At 46.0% G+C, this 27416-nt stretch overlaps 1 protein-coding gene across 18 annotated transcripts in view; it reads left to right on the top strand.

Annotated features, from left to right (window-relative positions):
- Positions 1 to 18596, top strand: part of EPHA5 (EPH receptor A5) — a 197284-nt gene extending 178688 nt beyond the window's left edge. For 9 of the 18 annotated variants that reach the window (XM_027455981.3, XM_027455982.3, XM_027455986.3 and 6 more), the window contains 4 exons: positions 553 to 702; positions 5487 to 5680; positions 8729 to 8884; positions 13132 to 14138. In XM_027455981.3, coding sequence (XP_027311782.1) covers positions 553 to 702; positions 5487 to 5680; positions 8729 to 8884; positions 13132 to 13348 — 717 coding nt within the window. In that variant the 3' untranslated portion in view covers positions 13349 to 14138. Of the gene's footprint in view, positions 1 to 552; positions 703 to 5486; positions 5681 to 8728; positions 8889 to 13131; positions 14139 to 17860 lie in introns of those variants that run through there. The other 9 variants (XM_027455977.3, XM_027455976.3, XM_027455987.3 and 6 more) reach the window with 3 other exon arrangements.
- Positions 18597 to 27416: the final 8820 nt, after the last annotated feature.

Raw genomic sequence — 27416 nt, 5'->3', positions numbered from 1 at the left:
GGGGAGGTGGCACCGTTTTCAGTCCCGAAGCCGAGGCCAAGCTGGTCTTCACGCACACAAATTTCCGTGCCCACTGTGCAGATCTCTCTGCAGGCTTGGGACTGCATTGCAAAAAAAAAAAAAAAAAAAAGAAGAAAAAAAAAAGGCATTACTTCCGCAGCAATTTGCATGAAGCTCTCATTAGATCAAAGTCTTCCCTGGCTTCAGAGCTGTCTGTTCCTCCCCCGCTCGCTCTTAGAAATGGAGGAACTGTATTCCCCTACCAACCAGTGCAACATAATTGAGATGTTGATCCTATACATGTCCCAGCATTCAAACAGCATTCAAACAACAAACCTTCAGGACAGCCAATTAGTAGGCAGCCTACAAATGCTTATGGGCTGAGATAATGTGGAAAGGGGCCCCATGCTGTCAAACAGATTTACTTTAAAATTCGATGTCTCTTTCCAGAGAGAAAATAACATCCCTCGGTGCTGTAAGAAGTGCTGTTTTGTCCTCTTTTGCATGTTATCTGCCCTCCCCTGCAATCTATTTATTTTCTTTTCGTTCCAGGGAGGGAAGATCCCCATCCGATGGACGGCACCTGAGGCAATCGCCTTCCGGAAATTCACGTCGGCCAGCGATGTCTGGAGCTACGGCATCGTGATGTGGGAGGTGATGTCCTACGGCGAGAGACCTTACTGGGAAATGACAAACCAAGATGTAAGCACGTGCAAGAGCTGCCGCGTGATGGGACTTCTGAGGGCTCAGTGTTCGTTCTGCAGTCAGAGAGGCGGGATGGGGATGGAGGAGGACAGCCGCTATAAAAGTGTCTTTGCTCCCTGCGCCAGGCAAAAGCCTTCCTCCCCTTTGATGCTCTGTTTTTGCAGCAGCCCAGAGCAGAGGGAAATGTGTCTGCATGGAGGCAAGCCTGGTTCCCCCAGCAGACTGCTGGAGCTTCACTAATGCTGTTAGAGCTGGAGCCTGTCCCTGCTCTGCTTAATGACAAAGGTCTGCCAGGGGATAGATGCTGATAACTGGCAGCATTTCAATTGTGTGTTCAAACCCCTGCTGCCACGTAAAGCAGAAGCTCAAGAGAGCCGTGGTAAGGGCTTGTTTTGCTGCACAAAAGCTGGGTGATTTGATCGAGTGATAGCAGTCCAGACTGGTAGTGCACAGAGCTGCATCTCGGTCATCTTTGCATTGCTGATCTCGAGAGCAGTTTTGCTCTTTTTTCCCCCATCCTTTGCTTTCTCTGTTGTGAATGTCTTTGAGTCTCTGTTAGTGCCAGCTCTCATTTATTTGTATAGCACCCTTCCAGGTGTGCTGCCTTGCTCCTGGGCCTCTGTTCCCCCTCAAGGTCACCCTCTGAAGCACCTCCAAACAGTGGTGTGCTTGGGGACACTGTCACCCTCCTTACGCTAGCTCTTTTCCCAACCTACCTGAGGATCTCATGTTCCTACTGCAAGACTTCCTCCTACCCTGAGCTCACTATAAGCAGCTGTCTTTATCTAATCCTGAAAACAAAACGAAGCCTGGGACTGCCAGATTTTCTGGGGCCTCCCCTTCCTCTTCACATCTCTGAGAAGTGTGGCACGTGGAATTCTCTCAGGACACCAGCTAGTGCATGGCGCAGGGGGTCACTGTGTGGCACACAAGGCCCCCAGAGGAACTCTGTGATGGGGGAAGAAACGCAGCCACTCTGCATATGGAAAACAGAGCCTCTCCTCATCCCTCCTGCTTCGTCTCTGCAGTCCTGCCTCCCCTGGAAGTGCCATTCCTGGCTGGGCAAAGCACGCACGTACTTGCTCTGCTGTGAGCTGCTTTTGTCCCCAGCACAACACCTGATGTTTCATCCTTTGTTTTTGAACAGCATCCCTGTCCCCTTGACGTTCTGCCATTTTGTTGGCAGCAGAGGCTCTGGCTCAGCCTTCTGTTTCTCCTCTGTTTTGTCTGGGAGCCTCTGCCATCAGTGGCTGTAACTACCTGTCACATGCAGGAGCTGCTGCCTCATCCTGACTGCTCGCCTCGAGTCCAGGCGAGGAGACGAGCAGTGCCTTTGAGACGGTCACACCACGTTTCTTGCCAGGGAGATGAGCGTGTTGTTTGGCATGAATGCCCCACCGCTCCTGCACCGCCGAGGCTGTCACATTTGTAGGGAGCTTGGTAAAGCAGCACATATCTGCACAGGGATTTATCTCAATCAAATACGGAGGCTTTCTTCCATACCCTGGGTGGAGAGCGCAGCGATTTGCAGCCAAGCTCTTTCAGTTGCACCAAGCACTGTGACAACCTTTGGTGCCGATGCACCAGCATGGTACAGATGCTGTTCGTAAATGCCAGGCTGAGATCCTGGCTGGTTCCAGTGAGATAACTCTCCGTGGCCAGGAGGGTCCCTTGTCAGGTTAGTAACACTAAACATCTACACTTTGCAGTACTGTTGGGGAAAAACAAACAAACAAACAAACAAAAACCAAAACACAGATACCACTTTGTCCATTCTGTGGGGCATAGGGTGAATTTCCCACCTGAGAAGAAGAAGAAGAAGATAGGGGAATGCTATCTTCTATACTTCTTGTACTTTCTATTTTCTATTATACTTCTTGTAAATTCTATTTACAAGCAGAAAGCAGAGAACTAGTGAGATGTTCATGATCATCAGTTCCGGATCGGGCTTTGCTTAGGTTCTCTCTCTCCCTATAATAAGTGCGTGTGGATGGTGGCAGCCAAGGAAACACAATTCAGTGCTGTGGCAGAGAAATGGTTCTCGTGAGATTTGTTCCTTCTTCCTTCATCCTCTAAAGACCTGTCCTTCTTCTTTCTTCCCCTCCTTGAGCTGGCAGAAGAATCAGCAGTGTTAGGTGTGGTGTTGACTTTTCTGTGGAGGTCTAGGGAGCTCTGCTCACCTGAATTTCAGACTCCGTTGCAGAAGAGTTTCTTGTTGTATAGTTTCTAATTAAAGCACATTGTCAGCAGCGAGCAAAACGATTCTCACCGTGTTTCAGCCAGATTACTCTCGCCTCTGTTAAAGGAGGTGCAGTGCCAAATGTCAGGCGGCACTGTAACTTCGAAAGCTACAAACCATGTTGTGAAGTCATTCTGGTGTCTAGAAGGCTTTCTAAAAATAAGCTTTGCACCGCACGGTAAGGTTTGTATGCAGGAATTGAGAGGATTTTTGTGGCCTGTGTTACACAGGTTGGTAAGTTAAATGAGCACAGTGGTTGCTTTTTAGTCTTCAGACTGGTGGTTTTATGAAAACAGGGAGCTAAAAGAGTTTGGTTTACTGGAATAGACTATCTCGGGTCTTCCCTTTCCAAACATCCCCAGTTCTGTCACTCAGATCCATAAGTGAATGGTGCTTGTCCAGAAGGGGTAAGAGGGACACAAAATGTCTCCTTTTATATGCAAATCTTTGCTCTTCAAGTCTTAAAAAGAAGTGGCACCAATGAACAAAGTGGCAAATGTGCCTTTTTTTGTTGTTTTCTAAATACTGAGTTTGCTTACAAGGTTGCTACAGGTCTTTATTTGCTTCATTCTTTTTCTCCTCTTACTGCCAGACCCTGAAGGCTCCTTCAGAGAGAGGCAGCGAGTATTTCAGCATCCTAGCCCCTTGCAGTATTTTGATACCATTTGCATTGTATCACCAGAACGAACGACATCCTGTAAATTGAGTTAACGCTATTGATTGTGATGTTACTGCCAGGAATATAAAGCATGCATAACCCCGTTGCAGATGTAGTTCAGATATTCTGAGCTGGTGCCAGCTGGTCTGCTACCCGTCTTGCTGCTATTTTCTTTCTGCTACAGCTGGGGGATGATCCGTTATTGTTATAAATACATATGCAGACACAGCAAATAATGTTCTCGTGGCTGTGCTACACTGAGGCTTTTTATAGGGCGGTTGTAAATTTGGGGCCAGGGACCAGCTGAAAAGCGTGATGTGAGGAATAGACAATGCGTACAGCATAGTATGGTGGGCCTGTTTTTTTGATTCTGTGAGCAATCTGCAGATGAAATTGCTTTGTAGACACAGGTTGGGCAGAGAGCGGTGCAACTGCTCCCCCGACAGATGAAATTTTAGATGGGTCTCTGGCAGAGCACAGAGGGACTGCAGATGTTGTGGCCAGACCCTCGGATATGCTCAGCACCCTTTGAGAAGATTACAAAGCCTCACGTAGTTTTTTCTCTGCTACATACATCCTCAGGGGATTCCAGTTTCCCACTGCTGCTGCTCAGCCTGCTCATTCCTGGGACTCCTCCACTTGGCCAAAAGCCATGTGGTGGGGGCTGATTTGAAAGTGATGCACGCGGTCTTGAATTTCGGAGCCTTCTGAAAAGCAATGCCATCCTGATGTGGCTCTCACTGACAGAAAGATCAAGAAGACAACTTACACACTAACCACAGAGCCATCTTTTTAAACACGGGATGATTCCAAATCAGGAGACAGTGCCCAGCATGAATGGCATTTGAGGCGGTCCTTGGAGCTGAGCGGTGAAGCGCTGTGGCTTTCCACATAGCGTTCCCCATCAGCAATAGCTGTGTCCACCTCCATTTGGGCAGCGAGGCTTGGGAGTAGAGGCTGTGAAGATGGGCTGCTAGGACCCTCCTGGCACGGGCACAGCCCCTTGTGGCCCGAAACAAGAGCTGCATTCTCCTCAGAGTTGTTAAGGGTTCAAAATGGGCACTGCTGGGCTTGGAGCCCTGCTGTAAATCTGTCCAAAACCAGGGAAAACAAGTTGCATTATTCAATTCCGCCCTCATTTGTTCGTTTGTGCCTTTCAGGAGTGCAGGCGGCACATGTGCGTACCACTTGTTTTCAGTGTAGAACCATAGATGGGTTGCGCTTGAAATCAGTGCAACAACCCTCCCGTTTTTAATTTACATACTCTTAGGCTGACATTTTAAATTCCTGGCAGAAATGTGGACGCAGTAAGAACGGCTAGACCCAGACAGTATTGAATGATATATGAGATGGTTGTTCTGCCTCTGCATTGAATCCATCCATCAATTAGCATTCAAAGTCTCTTTTGAAATACAGTCAGACTTTTATTACTGTAATACAAATTTGTGGTCTAGCACATGCCTTTTCATTTAAAAAGAAGCCAACGTCTGAATAAACAAAATCACTGCACTCCAAGACGATGCCAGAAAGCCCCATAGGCTGCTGGTGGTGGACCACAGCAGGCTCTGGGAGTTTCCTGGTGTGACCTACAGACCTCAGCTGAGATTTGGACAAGTGCAACCTGAGATCTGACCTTGAATTTCCTTGAATTTCCAGGCTCATTTTGCGGTGACTGAAAATGAGTTGTTCGACCCATCCCATAGAAAAAAATTGAAAGAAAATAGAGTTTACTTGATTTGCATCTTGTATGCAGAAAGGGGGAAGAATTTGTGTGTGAGCGTATTGCTGGACCCCTGTTCTCTATTCAAACCAATTTGCGTCTGGGGAAAAAGGAAAGAGAAGGAAGGAATGCAACCTATCAGCCTTGTGTTTTGTCTCCTGCAGGTGATTAAAGCCGTAGAGGAAGGCTATCGCCTGCCAAGTCCCATGGACTGCCCTGCTGCTCTCTACCAGCTAATGCTCGACTGCTGGCAGAAAGACCGCAACAGCAGGCCCAAGTTTGACGAAATTGTCAGCATGTTGGACAAACTCATCCGTAACCCAAGCAGCTTGAAGACGCTGGTTAATGCATCGAGCAGGTACAAAATCAGGCCAGAACCATTTCTCAGAGCAAGATTCTTGTCTGAATACCCACCCCTGGTGTTGAATTACCACTTATTATTTGGCCTGCGCACATCCGCGGGTGGATGTTCCTCCAGCTTCATTATGTCCAGGGGAGTTTTCCCAAATCAACTTCTTTCTGTTTAAATTGGCAGGCAGGTCAGCAATTCAGTTACTCTATAAATGTAGTGCTGCTGCCACAAAGAAAATTACTGTGGCCTGCCTTTCAGAAACTGGAGTTTCAGCAGTATTTATAGGTCTATGATAAAGCTACCTGTGCTCTACCCCAAGGTTAGAGAGAGCAGGACTGAGTCTGTGAAGTAGATAGTAAACACCTCTCAAATTATCTGCCTGCTGACTTTATCTTTGTAATACCAATGAGAGAGTCTCTGGCGGAAACTTAGGATGTGCAAAGCTCCCAGATGCCCAAGTGCGTCCTCCTGCAAGTGTTCCCAGGCGTGTTAGCTGCCCCCTCCAGGTCTGACAGTCTTTGAAATTGTGAGAGGATCTCTGTGGTTACCAGAGAGCCACACGCAAATGATTTGCTAAAACCACATTAAGTGAATCAAGCAGCTGCTGTGCAATTCATTTTGAGTTTCAATAGCTACACAGCTACAAAAGGGGAAGTACAGTCAAGAAATTAAACTGTACTTGGAAAAAAAACATGAAAATATTCATATTTTTAGTGAGTTTTAGCAGTGGTCTCTCCACCACACTGGACTCTTGGAGAGTCTTTTGTTTTTTCATCATAAGCACCAAGTATAACTTCTGAGCCATCTGTGCTGCTAATCACTCAGTCCCTCACAAGGTCATGAAGGAGTGATGTATATAAATCATTGCTGCTTCACTAATGGCAGTGGAGTTCCCCTTATTAACACTGGAAGAGAGAGGCCCATCAGAAAAGCTTATTCTCAGAGGATTAAAAAAATAAAAGACATGTTCCTGTGCATGACATGCCATGCATTAGAAGAGAAGAAACATGAAATCTTCACAGTTTCATTTTTAAATACCAAATAGATCCAATTCCTCAGGCTATTTTACATGCATCATTAACCATCTGAAGAAGAAATTGAAGAATGTCCCTTATTAGCAATTAGTTGTAATGTTAGTCCCAGCAAACCTGCAGGAAAAGGTTTATGGCAGTACAGAATGGGATGTTTCTCTTTTATTTTCAGTTCAGAACAGTCATTCTCAAGGCCTGTTAAGTAGCGGTATGTACTGTTATACCAAACTGTTAGGCAGGAAAAAATGAAAATAGGGAGTAAACTGTCTCCTTGAGCTGCTGAGCACTTTGCTGATGTTTTATTCCACTAACAGGTCCATGCAATTCCAAACCTCTCCTTTTCAAAGGCACTGTGGGTATATTCAGGGTGGATGGAGTACCTGAACAGCCAGGCTTTGGGGCTGTGCTTCTATAATCACAGATTGCCATGCCCAGACCACAGTAATTGTGAATGAATCATAATTTCAACATACAGCAGCTGTAAATGATTTTTTTATATATGAAATGTATTCTTTATGGAAATTCTCATTAATGCAAATAAGGGAGGAAGTCACTCTCTACATTACAGTGTGTGCGTATCAGTAGGTACCTCCTGACATTAGTGATGAAAATCCACTTCTCATTATGATTGCTTAGGAGTTTTGAATTCCTCATGTGTATAAAACGTTATGGGAAGCCATTATGCTCTTGGTACTGCAAGTGCTCACATTTTATTGGACCCTTCAGCGTTGCTATTAAATAAACAAATAATACTAATGTGATCATAAAATATATGAAGATTCCTGAAGTGCTATAACAATATAATATCCTAGCTCGCCTTCCAGTTGAAAATCTCTTCAGTGTAATTCTCGCAGTCAGAGGCTGACCCAGCAAACACTTTCACCTGGGGGTAATAATCTTTTTGCGAGGCTTACGTTAGCTGGAAGTCGTGTTTTACAAAACGGGGGACATCTGCTTTCTCTCCTGGCTGACCTTGGACAAGCCCCTTCGCACTCCCTGTGCATCATTAGCAGAGTGGTGGACCCGCACACAACACGGGTCACTCGTGCCAGGTATTGTACTGGTGTTTCTGCCACGGTGAAGGGTTTTATCTTGCCCTAATCACTGCTTCCATGTGCAGCATAACCGAGCAGGTAGCACTTGCTGCGGCGAGGTCTGAGCAAGGGTATGGGAGCAGGAGTCTCCCCCTGCTTCCAGGGCCGAGCAGGAGCCTCGCTGGGAGGCTGAGGCGTGGTTGGAGCGTTGCTGCTCTCTGCAGGGCTTGGCAGATGCTGCCTGCATCCAAAATCCTGGCCTGACTCTGCAGGAGCAGCCCCTGAAGTGTTAACAACAGCCTGCCATTGACGGCTGCTGCTGGGAAATGTAATTTGGGTTTCGGTTTCCAGGCTCTGGGCTGTCTTAAGTTAATTATGAGCTTTAAAGAAAGAGGAGGAAAACAGGGCAGGAATAGTGAGACCAAAGACCTTGAAGGAAGAGTGCCGGGGAGTGCCTCATAGAAAAGGAGCCTGCTTGTTTGTGAGAAGTAACGGGGACAGACGCTAATCCTCTCCTCTGCTGAGGCCAACTCTTCCGCTTCCAGTCCCTGAACAGCAGGCGAAGTTGAAGGTGAAGTGATGTATTTGATACACAGTGAAATCTTGCCTTGCTAACCTGTCACCATCATTTGGTTTTATTCCGCTGACTAAGGCGGTTGGGAGATTTTGGAAGCTTTTACACTGCCCTTTCTGAAAACAGTGGTAAAACTGACAACTTTGGGAAATCCCGCATGGGGCTCATAAGAGCATGATTCCCTCCACCTCATTGCAGTTGTGCTGTACTTCCAGAGTAAAGTCAACAACTTCATATGAGACAGAGAAATCATTGCTCAGCAGGAGCCTGCTGGGACGATTTGGGCTTCAGCAATCACTGAAAACGCCACCGAAGAGCCACCTTTACTGTATGAGAACATGAGCAGTTGTGTCGTGTTGGGTGGATCATGATGCTGACTCTTTTTGCTTCTCTTGTTTTCCCCTTTTGTCTTCAGAGTATCAAATCTGTTGGTAGAACACAGTCCGGTGGGGAGCGGTGCCTACAGGTCAGTGGGAGAGTGGCTGGAAGCCATCAAAATGGGCCGGTACACCGAGATTTTCATGGAGAACGGATACAGTTCGATGGACGCCGTGGCTCAGGTGACCCTAGAGTAAGTAGTCTCCAGATCCTTTTCACCTCGTGTGTTGGAGCTGGGGAGGGAAACAAACTGTTCAAAAACACTAGGGAGGAGGCTGCAGAAAGGAAACCATTACCCTTTGTTTGCAGTCAGCAGTTCCTCTTTTAGCATCTGTATTGATGATAACAAGCGCAGGCAGGACTAAAACTTACCGTCACTACATTGGCAGCCAGTGCTTTGGCTCCTTCACTCACAGAAATTAATGCCTGAGTTTGAATAATTGACAAGCTGTCCTCTCAACGTAGTAGTCGTTTATTGTTCAAGGTTATTGACAAATGAAAAAAACAACCCTACTAGTGATCTTATAGGAGCTACAGGCCCTGCTGAGGTATACTGGATTAGCTGGTTGCAGAGTAGGCCCAGGCTTAGCCAAATGCACAGTCAGGCCCAGTAAAGTGTGGAAATACTTTTCAAGGTTACTGTAACAGAAATAAGAGTAGATACAAGCCGTTCACAACACAAGACCATCACCAAACCCACAGCTGTAGGGGACAGGCTCCCTGGCTGAGACTCCTCCTTGTGAACGTGCCCTTGGTTTTTGCACGGGGGTGTGACTGCAGTTGGGCTGACAGTGCTAAAGCAGCTTGGTGAATACCTCGGGGCTGCTGGTTAAGCTCCATCTTTCATTGCTTGTCTTGCTTGTGTAATTTTCTGTACTTTCTTCCTGCCTCTTACTCAAACTTGCCCCAAAGCCTGCCTTTGCATCTGGGTTTACTTGAGCTTAGGTTACTGCAGATGTTGAGGCAGAATGGGAAAGGTGATGCTTCGTGCTTGGTGCTTTGGAGGAGGTAATGGCTCCTCCAGCCATGTGCCAAAAGCCAGTGTGCATGCAGAATCAGTGCAGAGGATTTGGAATAAAGCAGGAAAAATCCCAGTGCCCCACAGAACTGCAGTGTTTCTCCTGTCTGCCACAGGGCTTGCTGTGGAGTTTAGCCTTCAGGGTAGGAGATCCTTTGCACATGTTGCAGGTTGGTAAGACCCGCATAGAGGTCAATTTTGCTTTAACGGGACAAAGCATGCATGGAGGGAGTGCAGGCGCATCTCTTCTCCCTCTCAGATTTTATTTGCTCCATCCACATGCCCAATATTTATCCCTTACAATTGTATTCATCCAGCCTAACTTCAGGCACTCACGTGAAACCCCCAAGCTAGGGATGAAGTCCTTTCTAGGAAGTGAGGGTGCTTGGATTTCTACCTAGTTTATTTTTTGTGTGCCTGAGACTCTTACATGCCTTTTCTCATCCAAGTTCTACAATTGTATGTCCCTCTCCTTTGGCTTCCGAGGACTCCACAGTTCCTCACCTACTCATCTGATAAGGCATTGCCCAGAAACACCAGGCTTCAGGACCCCATTTGGACCGATCTACACCCTTTGACCAAGGAAGAGGTCCATCTCCAGGGCAGTCAGGAAGGACCTAGCCAGGTGATGGGTGAGGTGGATAGAATGAAGCAGAAAAATGAGAGAAAAGCATTCCCCTCTTGAATGCTTGGAGCATTCCCCTCTTCTGTGACACATTAATCTTAGAATCAGAGCAAGTTCTGGTAGGAAATGCAGGTTGTCTAAAACGTATCCCAGGCTTGTTGCTGTTTGGCTGAATTAGCTATATCAAAGAACACAAATAGGTTTCACAAGAACTTCCAGTTTGTTCCTGTTTAGAACTTCATGCAACTTCAAGAGCTTTAAAAGAAATATTTAGATCAAAAGTGAATTGTTTGGTTTGGGTCAGAGAAAATTGCTTTGGTTTGGGTCAGAGAAAATGTTGTGTTCAACCCCAAATTAATGAGTTTTTTTGCCACTCGTTTAGCTTTATACAGTCTTAGCATCCCTCTTCTTAGCACACTGACAAAACTATTTCTAACCTCACCTCTTGGAGTGAGGTACGTTTCCCACAAATCATGCAAAATGCAGTGCATTGTGATACGTATAACTAAGAATTCCTTGGGTTGCACATCTGTGTTCTATGACTATTATAACTGTGCCAGATACCCACCTTTTCTTGGATGTAACATTTCAGATCGTGAAATGATCTGCTTAATTAGACTTAAAATGTAAATACTTACCTCTGTTTACTCTTTGGTATTTCAGAAATTTCAAAGCTTTCTCCCCAGATCTTTCCAGGCTGCCCAAAAAGTACTTCAAAATGTTTTTTCAGATTGCCAGTGAGCTAAGAGATCCATCGCCTTTACAGTTCTAACCAGAAAGGCGAGGTGTTTTAAGTCCTTCAAATAACATTATAGCTGCCAGAGATGCTCTGAACCTCACCAGCCACAAACCACATCTAAGACCCCCTTCGCAGAGTCCCAGGATGTTCTCAGTAGCACAGATGTCATTTTACTCTGGTCCTTTACTGGCCCCAATGGAGATGAGATGTCTGAGCTGCTCAGCTTCAGCTTTCTTCCAGGGTTTTACAGCAGCAGAGCAGGGCAGAACTGATGCTTGAGAGCCTTGGGAGCTTTGGGGGATGTTTTTGAAGCTGAAAGGAGACATTTCATGAATCCATCTTGCATTTCACTGACTTTCTTCTGTTGAAACTGAAAAAGGCAAGAAGTTGAAATGCTCCAACTTCGCATACTAGGTGAGGGGCTGTGTGAAGGAGAATTGTAGGAAACAAAATTGGTTATGAAGGTGTATCCCACAGGTAGCTCCACTGGCTGTATTCTGGCTAGTTTAATGCTAGCCTCAAGAAGAAAAGCATCATTGCCTCCCTGTGTAGTGTTCAGATTGGATTTGTTCATCCTCCCAAGGCTGAGAACAAACACTGAGACAGCTGGTATGGCCATCGCCAGCTCCTATGATAATGCCATAAGGAACATGCATAAACTGCTGATTTGACTCCTAAAACGTGCTGGGAGGCTCTTTTCACGTGCAGAGACACCATACTTGTACAAAAAAATCATCACTGCACTGCACAAATCCACCAGAGACCCACCTGGCAAGTTCAGATAAGTGTTCTGAGCTGGTTCCTGCTATTTAGTTATCCAGTATTTGCTAGCAAATAAAATCTCCTCCAGCCACCTTGGACAGAGACACTTAGGCTTGGGTCTTGACCTGCGCAGTCCGTGCATTGCAGTTGTGGTTTAGCAAGAGATCTTGACCCCACTTGGGTCTGTTTTGGGGAAAACTGTGGAAGGTTCATTAAGTCAGTCAGCCAGCTAGATCAGGAAATCTGTGGTCTTGCTCAGACTTAGTGAAGAAGGCAGAAGACCAGACTCTCAGCCACTAAAATAGGAGAGACTGCCATAGATTCCAGGGGCTTAAGAGGAAAGGTGTCCCAAACTTAAGACCTGAACTGTGTTCTCTGGATGTAAACTGGCAGATTGCCCTTAAAATCAACAGAGTAAGGGACAGAAATGTTTACTTGGCTTCTGTGGGGCACAGTTGAGAGTTGTGTGGGTTCTCCAGAGATGCTACGGGGAAGAAATAAACATTGGAACAAGCAAAGTTCTTTAAAGGTTAATATATTTGGGGTTTTGTTTTTCTGGAGATTTCATTTTTCTCCCCGTAAAAGGAAACAACAAAACATTTTGTACTCTGCAAATGAGAATTCAGGTTAAATGTTCCTTGTCTTTTTTCAATAGAGGCAACTGTTCAATATATTCCAGAGCTGGGACTTGGGGGGATCAGGTGAAAAGAAGATCTGAAAATTTGAAAGTAGCTTTCTTTCCCCAAATGACATCAGTAAAATATTCTTTACAATTTAAGAGGTTGCCTTCAAATACCATCCAAAATGATATTCCCCAAATTCAAACTATGCAGGAGACATGTGGAAATTAGGTGGAGAAGGGAGAACTGGGTAATCCCTGCCAGAAAACGCAGGAAAAAAAATATGATGCATGTAAAATACTTATAAAATCTCCTGGAAAAAAAAACAACTGCTAGTTCTCTAAAACAGGGGATGGATGACACTCTCATGCGACTGGTGGCAGTGGGCGCCCAGCTTGTGGCCTCTTTATGGGACCTGGTTGAGATGGTAGATGTTCAGCCTTTTTGAAAATCCCCCCCAGCGTGCCAAGCAAAATCCCATTTACCCCCTTGCTTCTTTCAAAGTAATGGTTTAATGTGTTTATTCCAGAGAAGAGTAGTGCTAGTGACAAATTTTAGGAGAAAAAATATTAAAAAGCTAAAAACGGCGAATATCGCCCCAAGTCCTGAGCTCTGCCTGCTTAAGCAAAGACCTGAAAATGTATGTGTTCAAACAAAGAGTGATTTCTACATTTAGCTCTAATTCTTGCAAAGGGACGAATCACCTTGTGAAAAGTGGAGCCTCACCCTCCACCCCCTCTTTCCAACTGGATATCAGACTTGAAGGAAACCTTTCCAGTGGACCAGACCTGCTCTTTAAACTTGTGGACCACCTAGTGACTTTGAGTGTGTCTGGAGCTCTTTCAATCCACTGCAAGAATAACTTTACCAGGACAATGCTCAAGAATAGATAGATCCATGACATGAGTTTCAGTCTGACACTTGACTGGACCAATTACTAACAAAATGTGGACTGCATACTTACACCTTTTGAAAGATCTGTACTCACTGAATCTCAGGACACCCTGTTGTTTGTTATTAGATGAAGAGCTCTGAATATTTGTAATAATATGTGCTGTGTTGCTTTGCATTGTATTTTTTTCTTATAAAATAAAATTATTTATTAAAAGTTATGCTGGATGAAGAACGTTTAAGAGTTCACCTGCTCTAGATACTTATTCTTCACCTGAAATCTCAATCCTAGGATTGTGATATCGCATCTGCTTCTGAACAAACCAGTTCTTGAGTCATAATCAGGTAGAATGGGAATAATGAATAAGAGCAGATGAACTCTTAAAAAAAATAAGTCCTAATCTCATGCAAAAGTCCCTAGCAAGTGGATTCCTCTCTCTTTAGCGTCTTCTGAAGGTCTTTGAGGTTCTTCTTTCCCCTCATTCAAACTGACAACTAACTAACTCCGTGAGTAGTGCCAGTCTGCATGGGCCATTGTAGATTTACACCACACGAAGAAGAGTGGTGAAAACTACTGGAATGGGAGATGAAATGCAAAACAATTTGTGGTAGGTCGATGGCTTCCAGCCATGGAGATCTTTCAGGAACCTGTCCCTTTCTCTTGCATGATTAACGGGGTGGTAAGGGAGGTTGTATTTTATGTGGCGATCCAGTCCTAGCCTACACTGTGTTTGACAAACTGGTCCATGGTGTATAAGTAGTTCTGTTTGTAAATAAAATGTTTTAAATATATTTCTTACAACGTGGAGACCATGAATTCAACCCCTGCAAAACGGAGGATATTGCAGTTAAGGGGATACTGTGTTGTCCCTGGCACATTGGAGCCGGGCTTTCATGCAAGGACATGGTAAGAGCACAGCATGCGTACGGCTGTATACAGGCTGTTTGGAATGGGCTGACACCAATTTTCCCCTTTATTCACTTGGCTTTTCGGTTAACCGAAGTCGGTCTCTTAGTACTGCGTTAGCATGTGGTTTGAGTTCCTCTGTGTTTCCATTTTCAACCCTGTGTGAAAAAAAAAAGTGAAAAGGGGTGTGTGGGGGGGGCACTTCTCCCTGGAACAGGACTAAAAGTTGTCTTGTTGCAGCAGCTCAAGTATTTTGAAGCAGGGAGACCCCATGGCACGTGGGTGCCCGTATCTTCACAGCCTCGAGGAATGCCCGTGCCGCTGCCACCACGGCACACACAAACCCAGCGTCTGGGGTAGGGCCCCTTGCATGGCGAGGATGCTGACTGCAAGTGCCGTCTGCCTGCTCCTCGGCAGGGTCCCAGATGGGCCTTTTCTTGCAGGGAAGTCAAAGTATCCTGTCACTCTCCCAGAACCTTTCCAAAGCCCGTGTAGATACCCCTGTACATCTCCAGAGCTAGGCCCGGAGATATTACCCATTGGCTGTGGTGGAATGGGTCAAGCAGCACTGGACTGGATTTTTAGACCAGCTGTGTTGCAACTCTTTGGCACAGAAGTGGGTTTTGTCCCCAGAGTGGCTGTTTTGTGCACCCAGTTTTGTTTAAAAACTGCCTTCTGCCTTTTGCTGCTTTAAGTCCAGTGCTTCAGCCCTGGATGCATGGGAGGCTGCAACATGCTGCAAGTCACGCCTGAAAACGGGAATTAAAGCTCCTGCATTCATTGAGGCATTTTGGGGGAAGTTTTGTTGCTGGCTTGGCAAAGTGCAGAGTGGCTTTTGAGTAAAGCTGCTGATTTTATGCTAGGTGAGCATCTGGCTCAGGAGTTGTTGTCTGGGTTAGCCTTCTGGCTGGTCTTTGCGGAGGTAAAAGGCTGCACAGAAGTTTTTCCCCTCTCTGAGGAGTCCCCACACTTTTGGCCAGTGGCTCCACATTTGAGAGGATTCAATATTCAAAAAAAAATAGTCTAGGTCCCCTGGTGAGCAACTAATGGATTGAAACTAGAAACTCGTTTTTCTTCTCTCTCTTTGTGCCTCCCTTAAATCAATGAGGCTCTACTCAAGGATATTGGGTTATGGTGGATGCTATAAGGAAAAAAAAAAACAGCTCTGTAGTGAGTAAAACCTGAAACGGTACATGGATCCTTTTGATCAGGAAGCCTGCCGCAATGCCAGAGAGTAGGGACTTTTCCTTGTTAGATTGACGGAGCTGTGTATGAAATGCAAACACATACATGCCTTGCTGATAGTTCCAGGCCGGCTTTTCTGCATAATGTGCGAGAGCAGAGGGATAATATCAGAAACAGTACATACGTGAAATATGTGGCGTTGGATTTTCAAAAGAGCTCAGCTTGCACTTTAGATACCTGCAAAAATAGCTGAACTTTCAAAAAGTAGCAGCAGAGCAGCACACAGCAGGGGGGAAAGACGGATGTTGGCTCTTTTAAATATCTGCCCCTATACTGTTTTTTCGATCTTTGGTGTGAACTTCCAACTGTGCTGTGTACATAAAATAAATTGCATGTAACAATAGCATTACTACATTTTCCTTCATTATTAAGATTGCTTGCTGAACTAGTTTCACAATTCAGTGGAGGTAGAAATGAAAGCATGTCCCCCTGAGAAGTTAGGCACCTTTGCATCGTGCTGCAGCCTTTTCTTCCGGGTAAGGAATGTGCTGATGTGTCTCGTTGGCCTCTGTTGCTCCACACCCATTGTGCTGGGATTTCCGGCATGCATCAGAGAGTTGCTTCACTGAAAAAGGGTGTAATAATGAAATGAAGTATTTAGCCTCGAGCAAAAAATCTGGTATTTTCCAAATCAAAAGGCTGAAAGCATGACAATCCTATGGAGAACAGGTCTAGCTTTCGGCTTCAACTGGCTTTGTGTTAACACGTCAACCTTCACTTGGGATTTCTTTTTGTTAGAAACAATGATTTTGAAGAGTTCATCTATGTAATTTTTGTATCCGGATGGCTGTATTCACACAGGAGCTTCTGTCCAGAATGTAAATCTGCTGAGAGAGGTGCACCTTGATGGGTAGCTCACGTGCATTATGCAAAAGCATTCGGTGGTCACTGTACACGTTCACCTGCAGTCCAGCATGTAGCTCTGCTATGGATCATGTCTCCAGTATGACCCAGGTGGCAGCTGGGCTCCTGGGAGCAGCAGCTGGGGCTCTGGGTGTCGCTGGCAATCCTGGCTCTTGCATGCATCAGTCCTGCTAGTGTCATTTCCAAAAAGCACTTACGTCCCGCTGCCTTTCAGTGGAAAGCCTTCTCCTGTAAATGGCTTACTTGTTTCTGGGTGTCGTCCACAAGCTGGTGCCAGCAGTGCTGTGATTCACACCTGTATTGGCAAAACCGTAGAGCTTTACTTTGAAAACATCTTTTATTCGGTCCAGCTGAGAGGTAGAAAGCAAGGGGCTTATATTTCTGTAATGGAAGTCTTCAAACAAAACATCACATCTCCTGTAAGTCAAACTGCTTCGCTAATGGTCTATGTCTTATGTTGGAAACAGGGATGCACCTGTCTTGATCCTTCTTCCAAACTTATTCCTTCAATTTCTTTGCTAACGCTTTTCCCTCTTTAAAGAAATCAGTAAAATTATTCTGCCATAACCCATGGTGTGGGAGTCACCTCACCTGGCTTCAGATGTCATTAAATCTAATCACCCCAGCTCCTAGCATAATATCTGCAGGGAACAACTCATCCCACTCCTGTCTTTGGGTGGGATAAATTGTCTCTCGGAGGTGCCTCTCAGGCAGCATTTGCTGCGAACCCTGGTGATTAGCTTCATCTAGATGCCGAGGCTTTAGAGTCAAACTTCCGAGAAGACAACCGTTCCTCCTAATCTTACCTTACAGCTTTCCTGTAGTGGCACCCCTGGCAGACCCAACACAAATGCCTTTATCACGTAGAATTCACAGAAAAATAATAATCAAGCAGGGGTTTGCAGAAAGATTTACAAAAGCCCAGAGGGGAGCTGCGTTGCCAATTCCTGTTGACTTTAGGAGGCCATCGGGGCGGCAGCAGTGCCCGAGGCCTTTGCCATTCAGCTCCCTCCAGGAGCTGGCTGTAGGATTGCGGTTTGTGTACCTTTGGCTTTGCCTCACCCGAAGAGGAAGGAAGCGTGGATTGACCTTACTCCTTGCTGCTCGTACCCAAGATCAAATATCAGCCTCTCTCAGGAGAAGAGGAAATTGCAACACGCGTTTTCTTACGCAGCTTTTCTCTTGGAACAGGACTCCTCGTGCATCGCGGAGTCCTTTGCTGAAGCCGATGTTGACATTTTGCTGCCGAGCTTTTCCCCTTAGCCGCTGAGGTGATCGTGGTGAAATCGTGTCACCTCTCTGAGACACCATCAGCCATTTAAAAAAAAAAAAAAGAAAAAAAAAAGGGGGGAATATTAAACTTGCCTCCCTTTATAGAGGGCTTTGGGAGCCACAAAGGGTAAGAGGTAGGCAGCAGCAGCGGTGCGTGCGGTGCGTAGTGTGTGTGTCGGCGTGTGCCTGAGCCGTCCCTGGAACCAACGTCTGCTTTCTCCCACAGGGATTTGAGGCGGCTGGGCGTGACACTTGTTGGTCACCAGAAGAAGATAATGAACAGCCTTCAAGAGATGAAGGTCCAGTTGGTGAATGGGATGGTGCCGTTGTAACTCGGTTTTAAAGTCACTTCCTCGAGTGGTCGGTCCTGCACTTTGTATACTAGCCCTGAGATTTATTTTGACTAAAGAAAAAAGGGAAATTCAGTGGTTTCTATAACTGAAGGACGTTGGCCTCTGCCACAGCGTTTATAAAGCAGTGTTTGACTAAAGTTTTCATTTTCTTCCTATTTGTGTCCTCATTTTCATGAAGTAAATGTAACATGCATGGAACATGGAAATGGATCTACTGTACATGAGGTTAACCGATTTCTTACGCTTCAGCGACGACAACAGCAAGCCTTCCCACCACATGTTGTCTGTACATGGGATATATATATAGCACCTTTATATACTGAACTACAGCAGCACATGTTAATACTTCCAAGGACTTACTTGAATGGAGAAGTTTTGCAGCTGTTTGTGGGCTCGCAAAAGCTGCGCTTCACTGAAGTTTACTTCGAGTCTTACTTGTCTACAGAAGTGTATTGAAGAGCAATATGATTAGATTATTTCTGGATAGATATTTTGTTTTGTAAATTTAAAAAAAAAAATGCTGTTACACAGCGTTAAGTTATAGAGACTAGTGTATAAACATGTTGCTTACTCAATGGCAAATACAATACAGGGTGTATATTTTTTTTCTCTCTGTGTTACAAAGTTCTTTTAGTTTGCTCTTCTGTGAGGATAATACATGACGATGTATATACTGTACAGTTTGCTATACATCAGGTACAAGATTGGGGTTTTTTCATCGTTTTGTTCTTTTTCCCTTGTTTGCTTCATTTTGTTTTTGTTTTTGTTTTTTTTTTTTTCTCTTTTGTGTTACCATTATGCTTTGTATTTTTGCTGCTGTTTGGTTTGAGCAACATGTAAAGCCTTCGGGAATTTTGATTTGCATATATGAGGTAGAAGGAGTCTGCTCAAATAAAGGATGTCACCCACCTTCTTCTCCACTGTGAGCTGGGGCCATCCAGAAGAAGAGAAGTAAAGTGGGAGTTAAAGCATCCAGCTCTCACCCTGCCTCAGTGGCAGTGTGGCATCTGTGTTCCCTTGGTGTGTCTGATAACCTGCCCCTAGCCTACCCCTTCCCCATGTGTCCCCGTCATCCAGCATTGGGATTTCACGGCATTTCCCCCACACTGTGGCTAGGAAAGCAGGGGAGGTTGCCTTTCAGCTCAGACACCCTCTGTGTCCCTTGGGGAAGTTAGGCAGGTTGGCCCCAAAACCCTGATCCCTCTTACAGAAATGGGTACAGATCTGGCCACTTTGGTTCAGAGCACAGAGAGGAAGGTGAAGGAGAGCAGCCCGACCTGGTCACAGTCCCACAGTCGGTGTCATCTGCCCGAAGCTGACACAGCTTGAGTCAGTCCTGGGTTGTAGCCAGCATTCAGTGAGTACATCAAAGCCCGAAGCTGCTGTTTTCAGGGTGTCCTGAGGGCAGCAGAGAGATGCCCAGTGCTCTGGAAATCCTATCAAGGAACAGTTTGGGGCTATCCTCCTCTGTTTGCTGTAGATGGGATTAATCGGTGCAGTTATTTTGGTATTCATAGGTTGTTTTGTGAAGACTTCGGTAAAGATAAGGATTAAAAACTGCTCGGCGGATGGCGAGTGTGTGCTGTTTCTGTAGATGTATTGCTTCCGTGGAGGCGTTGGATAGCATCTCGGAGTGTTATTCCTCAACGATAACATCGACGTGTTGGCGTAGGGCTTCATCCCCCGGCGCTGCAGAACAGAGCCCAAGCACCCTATCTAATGCCCCGAGGCAGCTGCTTTCCTTCACCGCTTGCAGAAGCACGTGTTGAATGCCACTTCAGCTGGCTTTAAAGGTCTTTAATTTCCTCAGAGCCCTTTGATGAGATTTGACGCAAGTAGCACTTTCTGAAGAAAAGGGGTAGGGAAAGGTCTAGGAGGGGAGGGTTTGAGGGGGGTTCTTAGCAGCAGGGCTTTGCTTTCTTTCCACAGGGCTTCTCGATGCAGAATGTGCCCATTTTGAAATGATGTGCACGCTCTGTAACATCCAGTTCTCCTCCACGCCGCCTTGCCATGAGGCACGGGCAAGGTACGAAGGATCAGGAGGAAGCATTGGCATGTGGGAGGGCAGGAGGGAGGGCTGGCAACGCAGGAAAAGGCAACACAAGAAACAGGACGGGGACAAGTCATGGGGCGAGATGCAGCAAGGCAGAAGGGGAAAGGCAGAAGGCCTGGCGAATCTCCACAGTGTGATTTCTCACCCCGCTGTTTCGTTTTATCAGCCACCAGGCCACAAAAGGCGGGGGGAGAAGGAATCAAGACGTAACAATTTCGGCACATAAAAGAGATTTGTCAAACAATAAATAACGTTATTAGAGCTGTCAGCAGAGCTGTCTCGGGATTATTTGTGCCTCCCTGCCTGCAGTGCTTTGTAAAATAACCCGTAGGAAGACAGAAGCAGCAACTCGTTTCTTTGGGAGGTATCGTTCGGTCGCTGCATGCATCAATCAGCTGCTCTGAGAGAGATTTTATTAGCAAATTTCAGCACTTAGCCTTTCTGCCTGCTTTCTTCGGCCGTTCGTTAACTGCTGGCTCTGTGTGAGGATTTGGGTTTGTTCTTTTCCATGGACTTTTACCAGAAAATCCCCTTTCGCCATTTGTGGGTTTTTAAAGGCATGTGCAGTACGGCTGGGACGCACCGCATCGAGGTGAGCGTGATGTGCTCGATATTCTGTAGTTGCTGCCAGATACTGGAGCAACCTTCAGGATACCCTTCAGAGGAACCCGTGGAAAATGAACTGTTCTTCAGCCAGACTGCATTTGTAAATAGGGCACCTGCTCTCAGTTCCTTGAATAAATAAATAAATGACCTTTTATATTTATTTCAAGAGCTGTTCTTGCTACAGGTCTCTTTATTATAGGCTTTGTCTCTGAACTGAAAATAAAATAAATTGATGTTTTAACAAATAGGGTCCAAAAGTTACAGCTTCTACATCCACGCGCAAATTCCAGAGTACTTACAACAGAGATTTTTGGTTACCAGTGAAGAGAGAACTGCAAGCATGCAGTATCTGGGGCAGTCGGACCAATTTTGGGGGCCTTCCACGTGGATTTGGGGTTTTAACATAAAGCTCCCTTCCTACCATGGCGTCTCCAAAGGGCCAGGGGGGATTTCGCAGCAGCTCTTTGAGACTTTGTGCCTACAGTCTTGGCCAGGCGACTGCTGTTCCCACCTGCTGAGCCAGGGCATCACGAGGCACAAGCAGACAAACTTGCCTTCAGAAGGAGTGGCAAACAAAAATACACAGGCTGAAGTCAGACATTGGGAATGGATGGTTGGAAATACTGGCGTGCGGTAGGAGATCACTGATATTTTTCTGGTTATGCTCTTTTTAAGCACAGAGGGAGGAGGTAAGGGTGGTAGTTAGCTGACGTTGCTAGTTGGGTGCTGGGCTTTTAAGGCACGGAGAAGCACTGGCTTTCATTAATCAGTAAAATTGGAGCTGTAGGAGGATTTCCTGCCTATGGTAAGTCAAAGTAGTTTGTTTTTCAACTCGCTAGTGCTGCTGTTGGTACAACGAATACTTTTTTTCCAGTACGTTCTGCTGTTAATTGTGAGGAAGTACTTCAAAGGGCCGGGGAGGTGAAGAGGCCCCTTTCAAAACAGTTTTTCATCTCAGGAGAAGGAAGTCTCCCCAAGCGTGGCTTGTTTAGACTAACCTCCAGTCATTAGATAGCTGTCATTTGGAAAAATTACCTAATCCTAAAAAATGACTGATTAAAATAATAATAATAATAACAATAACAACAACAACAACAACAACAACAATAATAATAATAATTTTTTATTCCTTCTATATCTTAACAACAAGAAGAAAAAAAAAAAGATTTTTTTTTTGTCTAATTCAGTGTTGAATATAAAAATGACCAAGACATTGCGAATCTTTGGACCGCTGTAGTGTTGAAATTAGTCATTAAGGCATGTGTGAGATACATCAGTAGCAGTGTAAGAGTAATGCTTAGTTTCTGATCTTTTATTAATATGTTTGTGGCAATTCCTTAGGGCAAGTAGATGGGGAGTGTGTGCATCCAGTGCTGCCAGAGCCTCAGCTCAGCATTTCAGCCCATAGGAGACTGTAGCATCACTGTATTTACTCTCCTCCTGCCCCTTTATTTCCCCTCCTCAGATTTTCTAGATGTTCTCCGTACATTTTGTTTGTGTACTTTTTTTTTTTTTTTGTAGTGTAAGATACGAATTTTTTATATTTTTTTCATAAAAATAGAAATCTTTGAATAACAGCTACCTGCGGTTGTGGATCAGCCCCTGCAAGAGGAAGCCTACAACGTTTGGGTTCCTGGGGCAGAGGGGCACACGCACCCCCTGAAGGTGCAAAACCAAACTGGCACGATCACGGGAAACTCTGCCTTTTCTTTTTCTCTCCTAAACACAGTCTTGTCGCTCATTTTGTGGTCCTGGGTGAAGAGAGGGGATTCTGGAATGAGAGGGATGTGTAGAGCTCATGTGCAGGCCCTAATTATTCCTACCTCGTTATATGCTGTTACCCCTCCTCCTCTGTTTTTATTTTAGAGAGAAATCTGCTTTTTAGTCTCGTTTGTGTGGCAAGATATCTCCTGAACCGGCTGCGGTTCTGCGGGTGCTGGGCCATCCCCCCTTCCTAAGAATCATTACATTTTGCTGATTATTTTCCTATGTAGTCTGGGGTTGTCTGCTGCTGGACCAGGGTGGCGACGGAGTGCAGGATGCTGGCAGCGAGCAGGGAGGCTCTGAGGACAGGGCAAAAATAATATTAACTCACCACACCTAGGCCAAGTCTGCTTGGGCAGCACCTGTGGCAGCTTCATGGAGGCTGCTAAGAGGAAAGCACAGGAATAGGAAACGTTGTTAAAGAGGCTGGAAGTGAAATAGCCTTGCAGGTGATGGGGAGGCTCAAGGCGACTTGGACCTTTACATTTTCCTCATCTCTAGCACTTCAAATGCAAAAAAAAAGTGAAATAAGGGAGGCAGAAGTTTTGAGGGACGAGGGTGCTTAACAAGGCTTCCTTGGAAAGGTGCCTGATTTCTGCTGCCATAGCAATGGGGATGGGGTCCTTGTGAAGGCACATCTGAGGAAGCAGCTCCCTCCTGTCCCCGTTTCTCAGCCAACGTGAGCGGCCAGGACAAGGGGCGCATCCTGATCTGATGGTGAAGGGCCCAAACTCATTGCTGTTACCAAGCTATGTGGGCTGGTAAGGACGAAAGCTGGCTGCAAAGTCCTTCTCTAGCGCTCAGTTCTCACTTAAAACCAAGGAATTAGACAGTTTCTATGAGCCTTTGTCTTACAATTCCTATTCAGTAACCTTGAAGGGGGGACCTGGGGCTCCGAATCCTCCTCCTCTGCTGGCCCAGCAGGGTTTGAGCCGGCAGCACTGGCATCCCCAGAGGGGGCCCCGGCCCCGGGGCAGGAGCAGCAGGGAGGCTGCTCCCCATCGCCCCGTGAAGCTGAGCCGCCGAGCAGAAAGCAATGCAAGATTTATGAGGCCGTGGGGAGAACGAGCGAGGGACTCTTCATGTATTTTTCATGGGCTGAAATGCATAAATAGCGTGCAATGCATAAACTGTGACCGGATACTTAAACAAAATAGGGAACGGAGAGCAGGCTGGAGCGGGGGAAGAAGTGATGAACGAATGAGGGAGATTTATTCAAGTCAACAGGGCCTGATGAAAGTCACCCCCGAGTGCATTAAGAAGCAGCCAAAACAGCACGGCCTGAGCCCAGGGTGATTCATCTTTGCCGACACGAGGCTGGAGCCGGACCCCGAGGACCGGAGAAGGGCACACGTAGTACCTGCTTGTTAAAACGGATGGGTAGGAGGGGAGAGGCTGGCTCATCTGCGATTCCTCGGGTGCGGCGCGGTCCCTGGGGAGCTGCGAGGACGAGGTAGCGCACGGGCGGTTCATCACGCCGCAGCCGAGCCGTGCAGAAATCAAAATGGCACCAAGGGGTGGCAGGAACGAAGTGGCACACGCACGGGGGGAAGGTGGGAGGGAAGGGACAGTGACAGAGGAGAGGAAGGGAATTTGCATGTTTTTTTTCTGCAGGTTGAGGGGGGATTCGGGGGTTAGAGAGAGCACAGTGCCTCCCTCCAGTAAGGAAGGGCAGTAATAGCCCAGCAGACCCGACGACGTCTCAGTATCATTTCCGCGGCGTGTGCCACCCTCCCCAGTGCTTCATGCTCCCCAGCACCCATGATGTTCCCCTAATTAGGTGCACGTGTGCTTCCAAGCGTGCATTTTTAATAACACATCCACTGCCGGGGGTCAAACCTCATTTACATGAGAATGGGCATGTCACTCTATTGATTTATTTATTTATTTCACTCTCTTTCTTTCTTTATGTCTCTTAATTCAGCCATCCCTGTGCAGGTATTTCATGCTGTAGGGGCTCTGAGGGAAGCCGTGGAGAAATTGGTGGCACGATGCTCACTAAAGATCCCCATCTTTTTTTATTGCAGTTTTTTTTGTTTGTTTGTTTGTTTTTGATGTGGAAGTGCCCCAGTACACACCGAATGGTCAGACTTTTCCAAAGCAATTATTTTTTTTCCCCTTCTTTTAAGCCCATTCCGAAAAGAAGTTTAAACCCTGTATGCCTTCTCTCACCTCTCTATTTCTCACTTTCTCATTAACCAATGCTTTGTAGGGCTACAAGAAGTTTTTGTCATGACAAAAATGGGGCCTGGGCTTTGGCTGACCTGGACTGCTCTCCTTTCCCTCCCTAATTTTTGGGCTTTCCTCTTCCCCCTTTCAGTTGAAGCAACAAACTAGAAAATCGCTTCCTTGCCCAGCTCTAACTTTCACAATTGTTGAAATACAATAAAGTGGAAAAGATGCTTTACGACACCAATGCGTTTCTTTCGTTACCTATTAGCAGAGCTGGATGGGAGTTTGGCCAGAAAATTCCTTTGGCTTCTCTATGAGCAGGTGCCAGGCGTATTTGTGCCCCTGAAGATGATTTATTTCAATCAAGGATTATTAACTAAAAAAAAAAAAAAAAAGAGAGAGAGAGAGAGAGAAAAAAAAAAAAAAAAAAAAGAGAAAAAAAGAAAAGAGAGAGAGAAAAAAAAAAGAGGAAAGGGGCACATTCCAGGGGTAAACTGGGGTGGTTCCAGGCCAAGTGAAGGATTTATGTCAGCTGACAATGGGGCTGTTGTAGAGATTTTCAGTGTATAAAAGGCAAAAGCCTGCTTTGTGCCTGCTGAAGGAGCCCATACACCGTTAATGCGACAATCAAGCAGACAGCAGGTGGGAAGTAACTTTTTAATAAGAACTTGGCTGCTTTCCTGCCCAAAATAATGACAGGCGGAGACTGAGGTTTGTGGCTGGAAAATCACTTCTCTGATGTATCTGTTGCATAAGGGGTGTGTGTGGGGAGTAAAGCTGTGAGACGGGATGCTAGCCTTTTTCTTGTTTTGCTACCAATAAAGGCCATATTTATTACAAGAAAATTGAAATCCTATTGATTTTTCTTCTGAGACGACGTGTTCCAAGTCTGACATTTAAACGTGAAACTCAGAGCTCCCAAGTTTAATCATTTACTCCTTGAGAAATACAGTGTATGGAGCTGCTGAATGAAAGGGCACGCAAGGTAAAAATGATATTTCCTTACAAAAAAAAAAAAAAAAAAAGAAGAAAGGGAACAACCTCTCCCATCCATCGGTACTGAGTGCCAGCCCTTTCCATGAGACTTGTAGGAGCTCATACTGCATATTGTTGGAGAGGAAAGGATGTGTATATAGGTGTGGATTGCACACACACACAGAAGCACTGTGTGATAAACCCTAATTGAGGCAGGGATTAGGGCACGACTGATACGTGGCAGACACAGCAGTTGCCCAGCTCAGGCTGAAAAGTGATGCCAGGGTGGGGGGAAAAAGATTAGTTCCTGGTACTTGGGTGGGGAAGGAAAAGGTTTCTTGGGCTCGGAAGCTGTGTTCCCCAACTGGCAGAGCTCTCAGGCACTGTTCGTGCCTCCCTAGCGTACGCTGAAAGCAGATGATTTCTTTGACACTCGTATGCAAAATGCAGGGATGGCAATTAGCATTCAGGTGCTGCTGTTGACATAATTAGAGGGGCAAAAGGCTGACAGTGATAGCTGCAAAGCCGGAGCCCGGGTCAGAAATGTAATGGAGAAATAAATTACGGCAAGAGAGTGCATTCAGAGCCGGAATTTAGACACAGCAGGTACTGGGATGGAAAAGAGCCCTTCCTCCTGCCAGTTCATCATTTGTGCTCCGGTGATCTCCATGGAAATAAGCGCTAAGCCGGGCTGGGTGCAGGCTGGGGCCAACGTTTCACATGCTCAGGCAGGGTCAGGCCCCGCGGCTGGCGAGGGGCACGGGCATTTCTCCTCACCTTTTGGCTTGGTATTTCTCACAGCAAATCTTCAGCTCCAAACCCAAAGGGCAACATCCAAAGCTATTCGTCCCACAAGGGATTTGTCTCTTAGGGGACGGGTATAACCGCATAGATGCTCCTGTCCACAGCCAGCGTCAGGGCGCAGCGATGGTTGGTCTCTCCCAGATTGGTGTGTGCCATCAGGGACCAAGTCTCTGCCATTAGAGGTGGCCCAGAGTCACACAGCCCAAAATAGAGGTGTGGAAAAGTCAGCTGCAGCTCCCAAAGCATTTCAGCAGTGCCAAACCGCCCCTCTCGCTGGTGGGGGTGGTTTCAGCCTTGTGGAGCCCAGCCCTGCCTCTCTTTATAAAGACGGGGGAAAGCTCCAGCTCTTTCCCTGCTTTGAATTACAATCAGCAAAATGATGGCACCAATTAAGCACCAGTATTCGGCCGCCTCAATATTAAAAACAAATCATCTGCCTTTTATGCACGAGTGACTTCTTGGGAGCCCTCACGTCCAGCTTGATTTATCCTGCCCGAAGGCTGGGGGGGCCCAAATCCACAGTATTTAGGGCATCACTGAGGGTGTTGCCAGCAAAGAGCTGGGTTTGCAATGAGGAACGTTTGAGGGGCTGCGTGAGAGTCCAAGGGTGTTACAGGCTGCTAGCTGGGAATGTGCACACCCCAAAACTGCTGAAAAAAAAATAATTAAAAAAAAACAAAACTGAGCTAGCATCCTGGGGACCTCTCAATTCCGGTAAATGTAGGGAGCCGAAGAACGGCAGGGTTTGAGGATGGGAAATGTGAGGTTGTGGCTCTTTCCTTGCAGTGACGGGGCTGTAGTGGTAGGTGCTGCAAAGCAGTGCAGCTACCTTTGAAACCAGGGGGCAGGACTCTGCATCCACTGAGCCAAAAATTAAATAATAAACAAATGAAAGAACGAAAGAACGAAAGAAAGAGAAAGAAAGAACGAAAGAGAACGAAAGAACGAAAGAACGAAAAGGAAAGAAAGAAAGAAAGAAAGAAAGAAAGAAAGAAAGAAAGAAAGAAAGAAAGAAAGAAAGAAAGAAAGAAAGAAAGAAAGAAAGAAAGAAAGAA

The sequence above is a fragment of the Anas platyrhynchos genome, chromosome 4 (genome assembly GCF_047663525.1).
Source record: "Anas platyrhynchos isolate ZD024472 breed Pekin duck chromosome 4, IASCAAS_PekinDuck_T2T, whole genome shotgun sequence".
NCBI lineage: Eukaryota > Metazoa > Chordata > Aves > Anseriformes > Anatidae > Anas > Anas platyrhynchos.
This window is presented reverse-complemented; position numbering and strand designations above follow the sequence as displayed.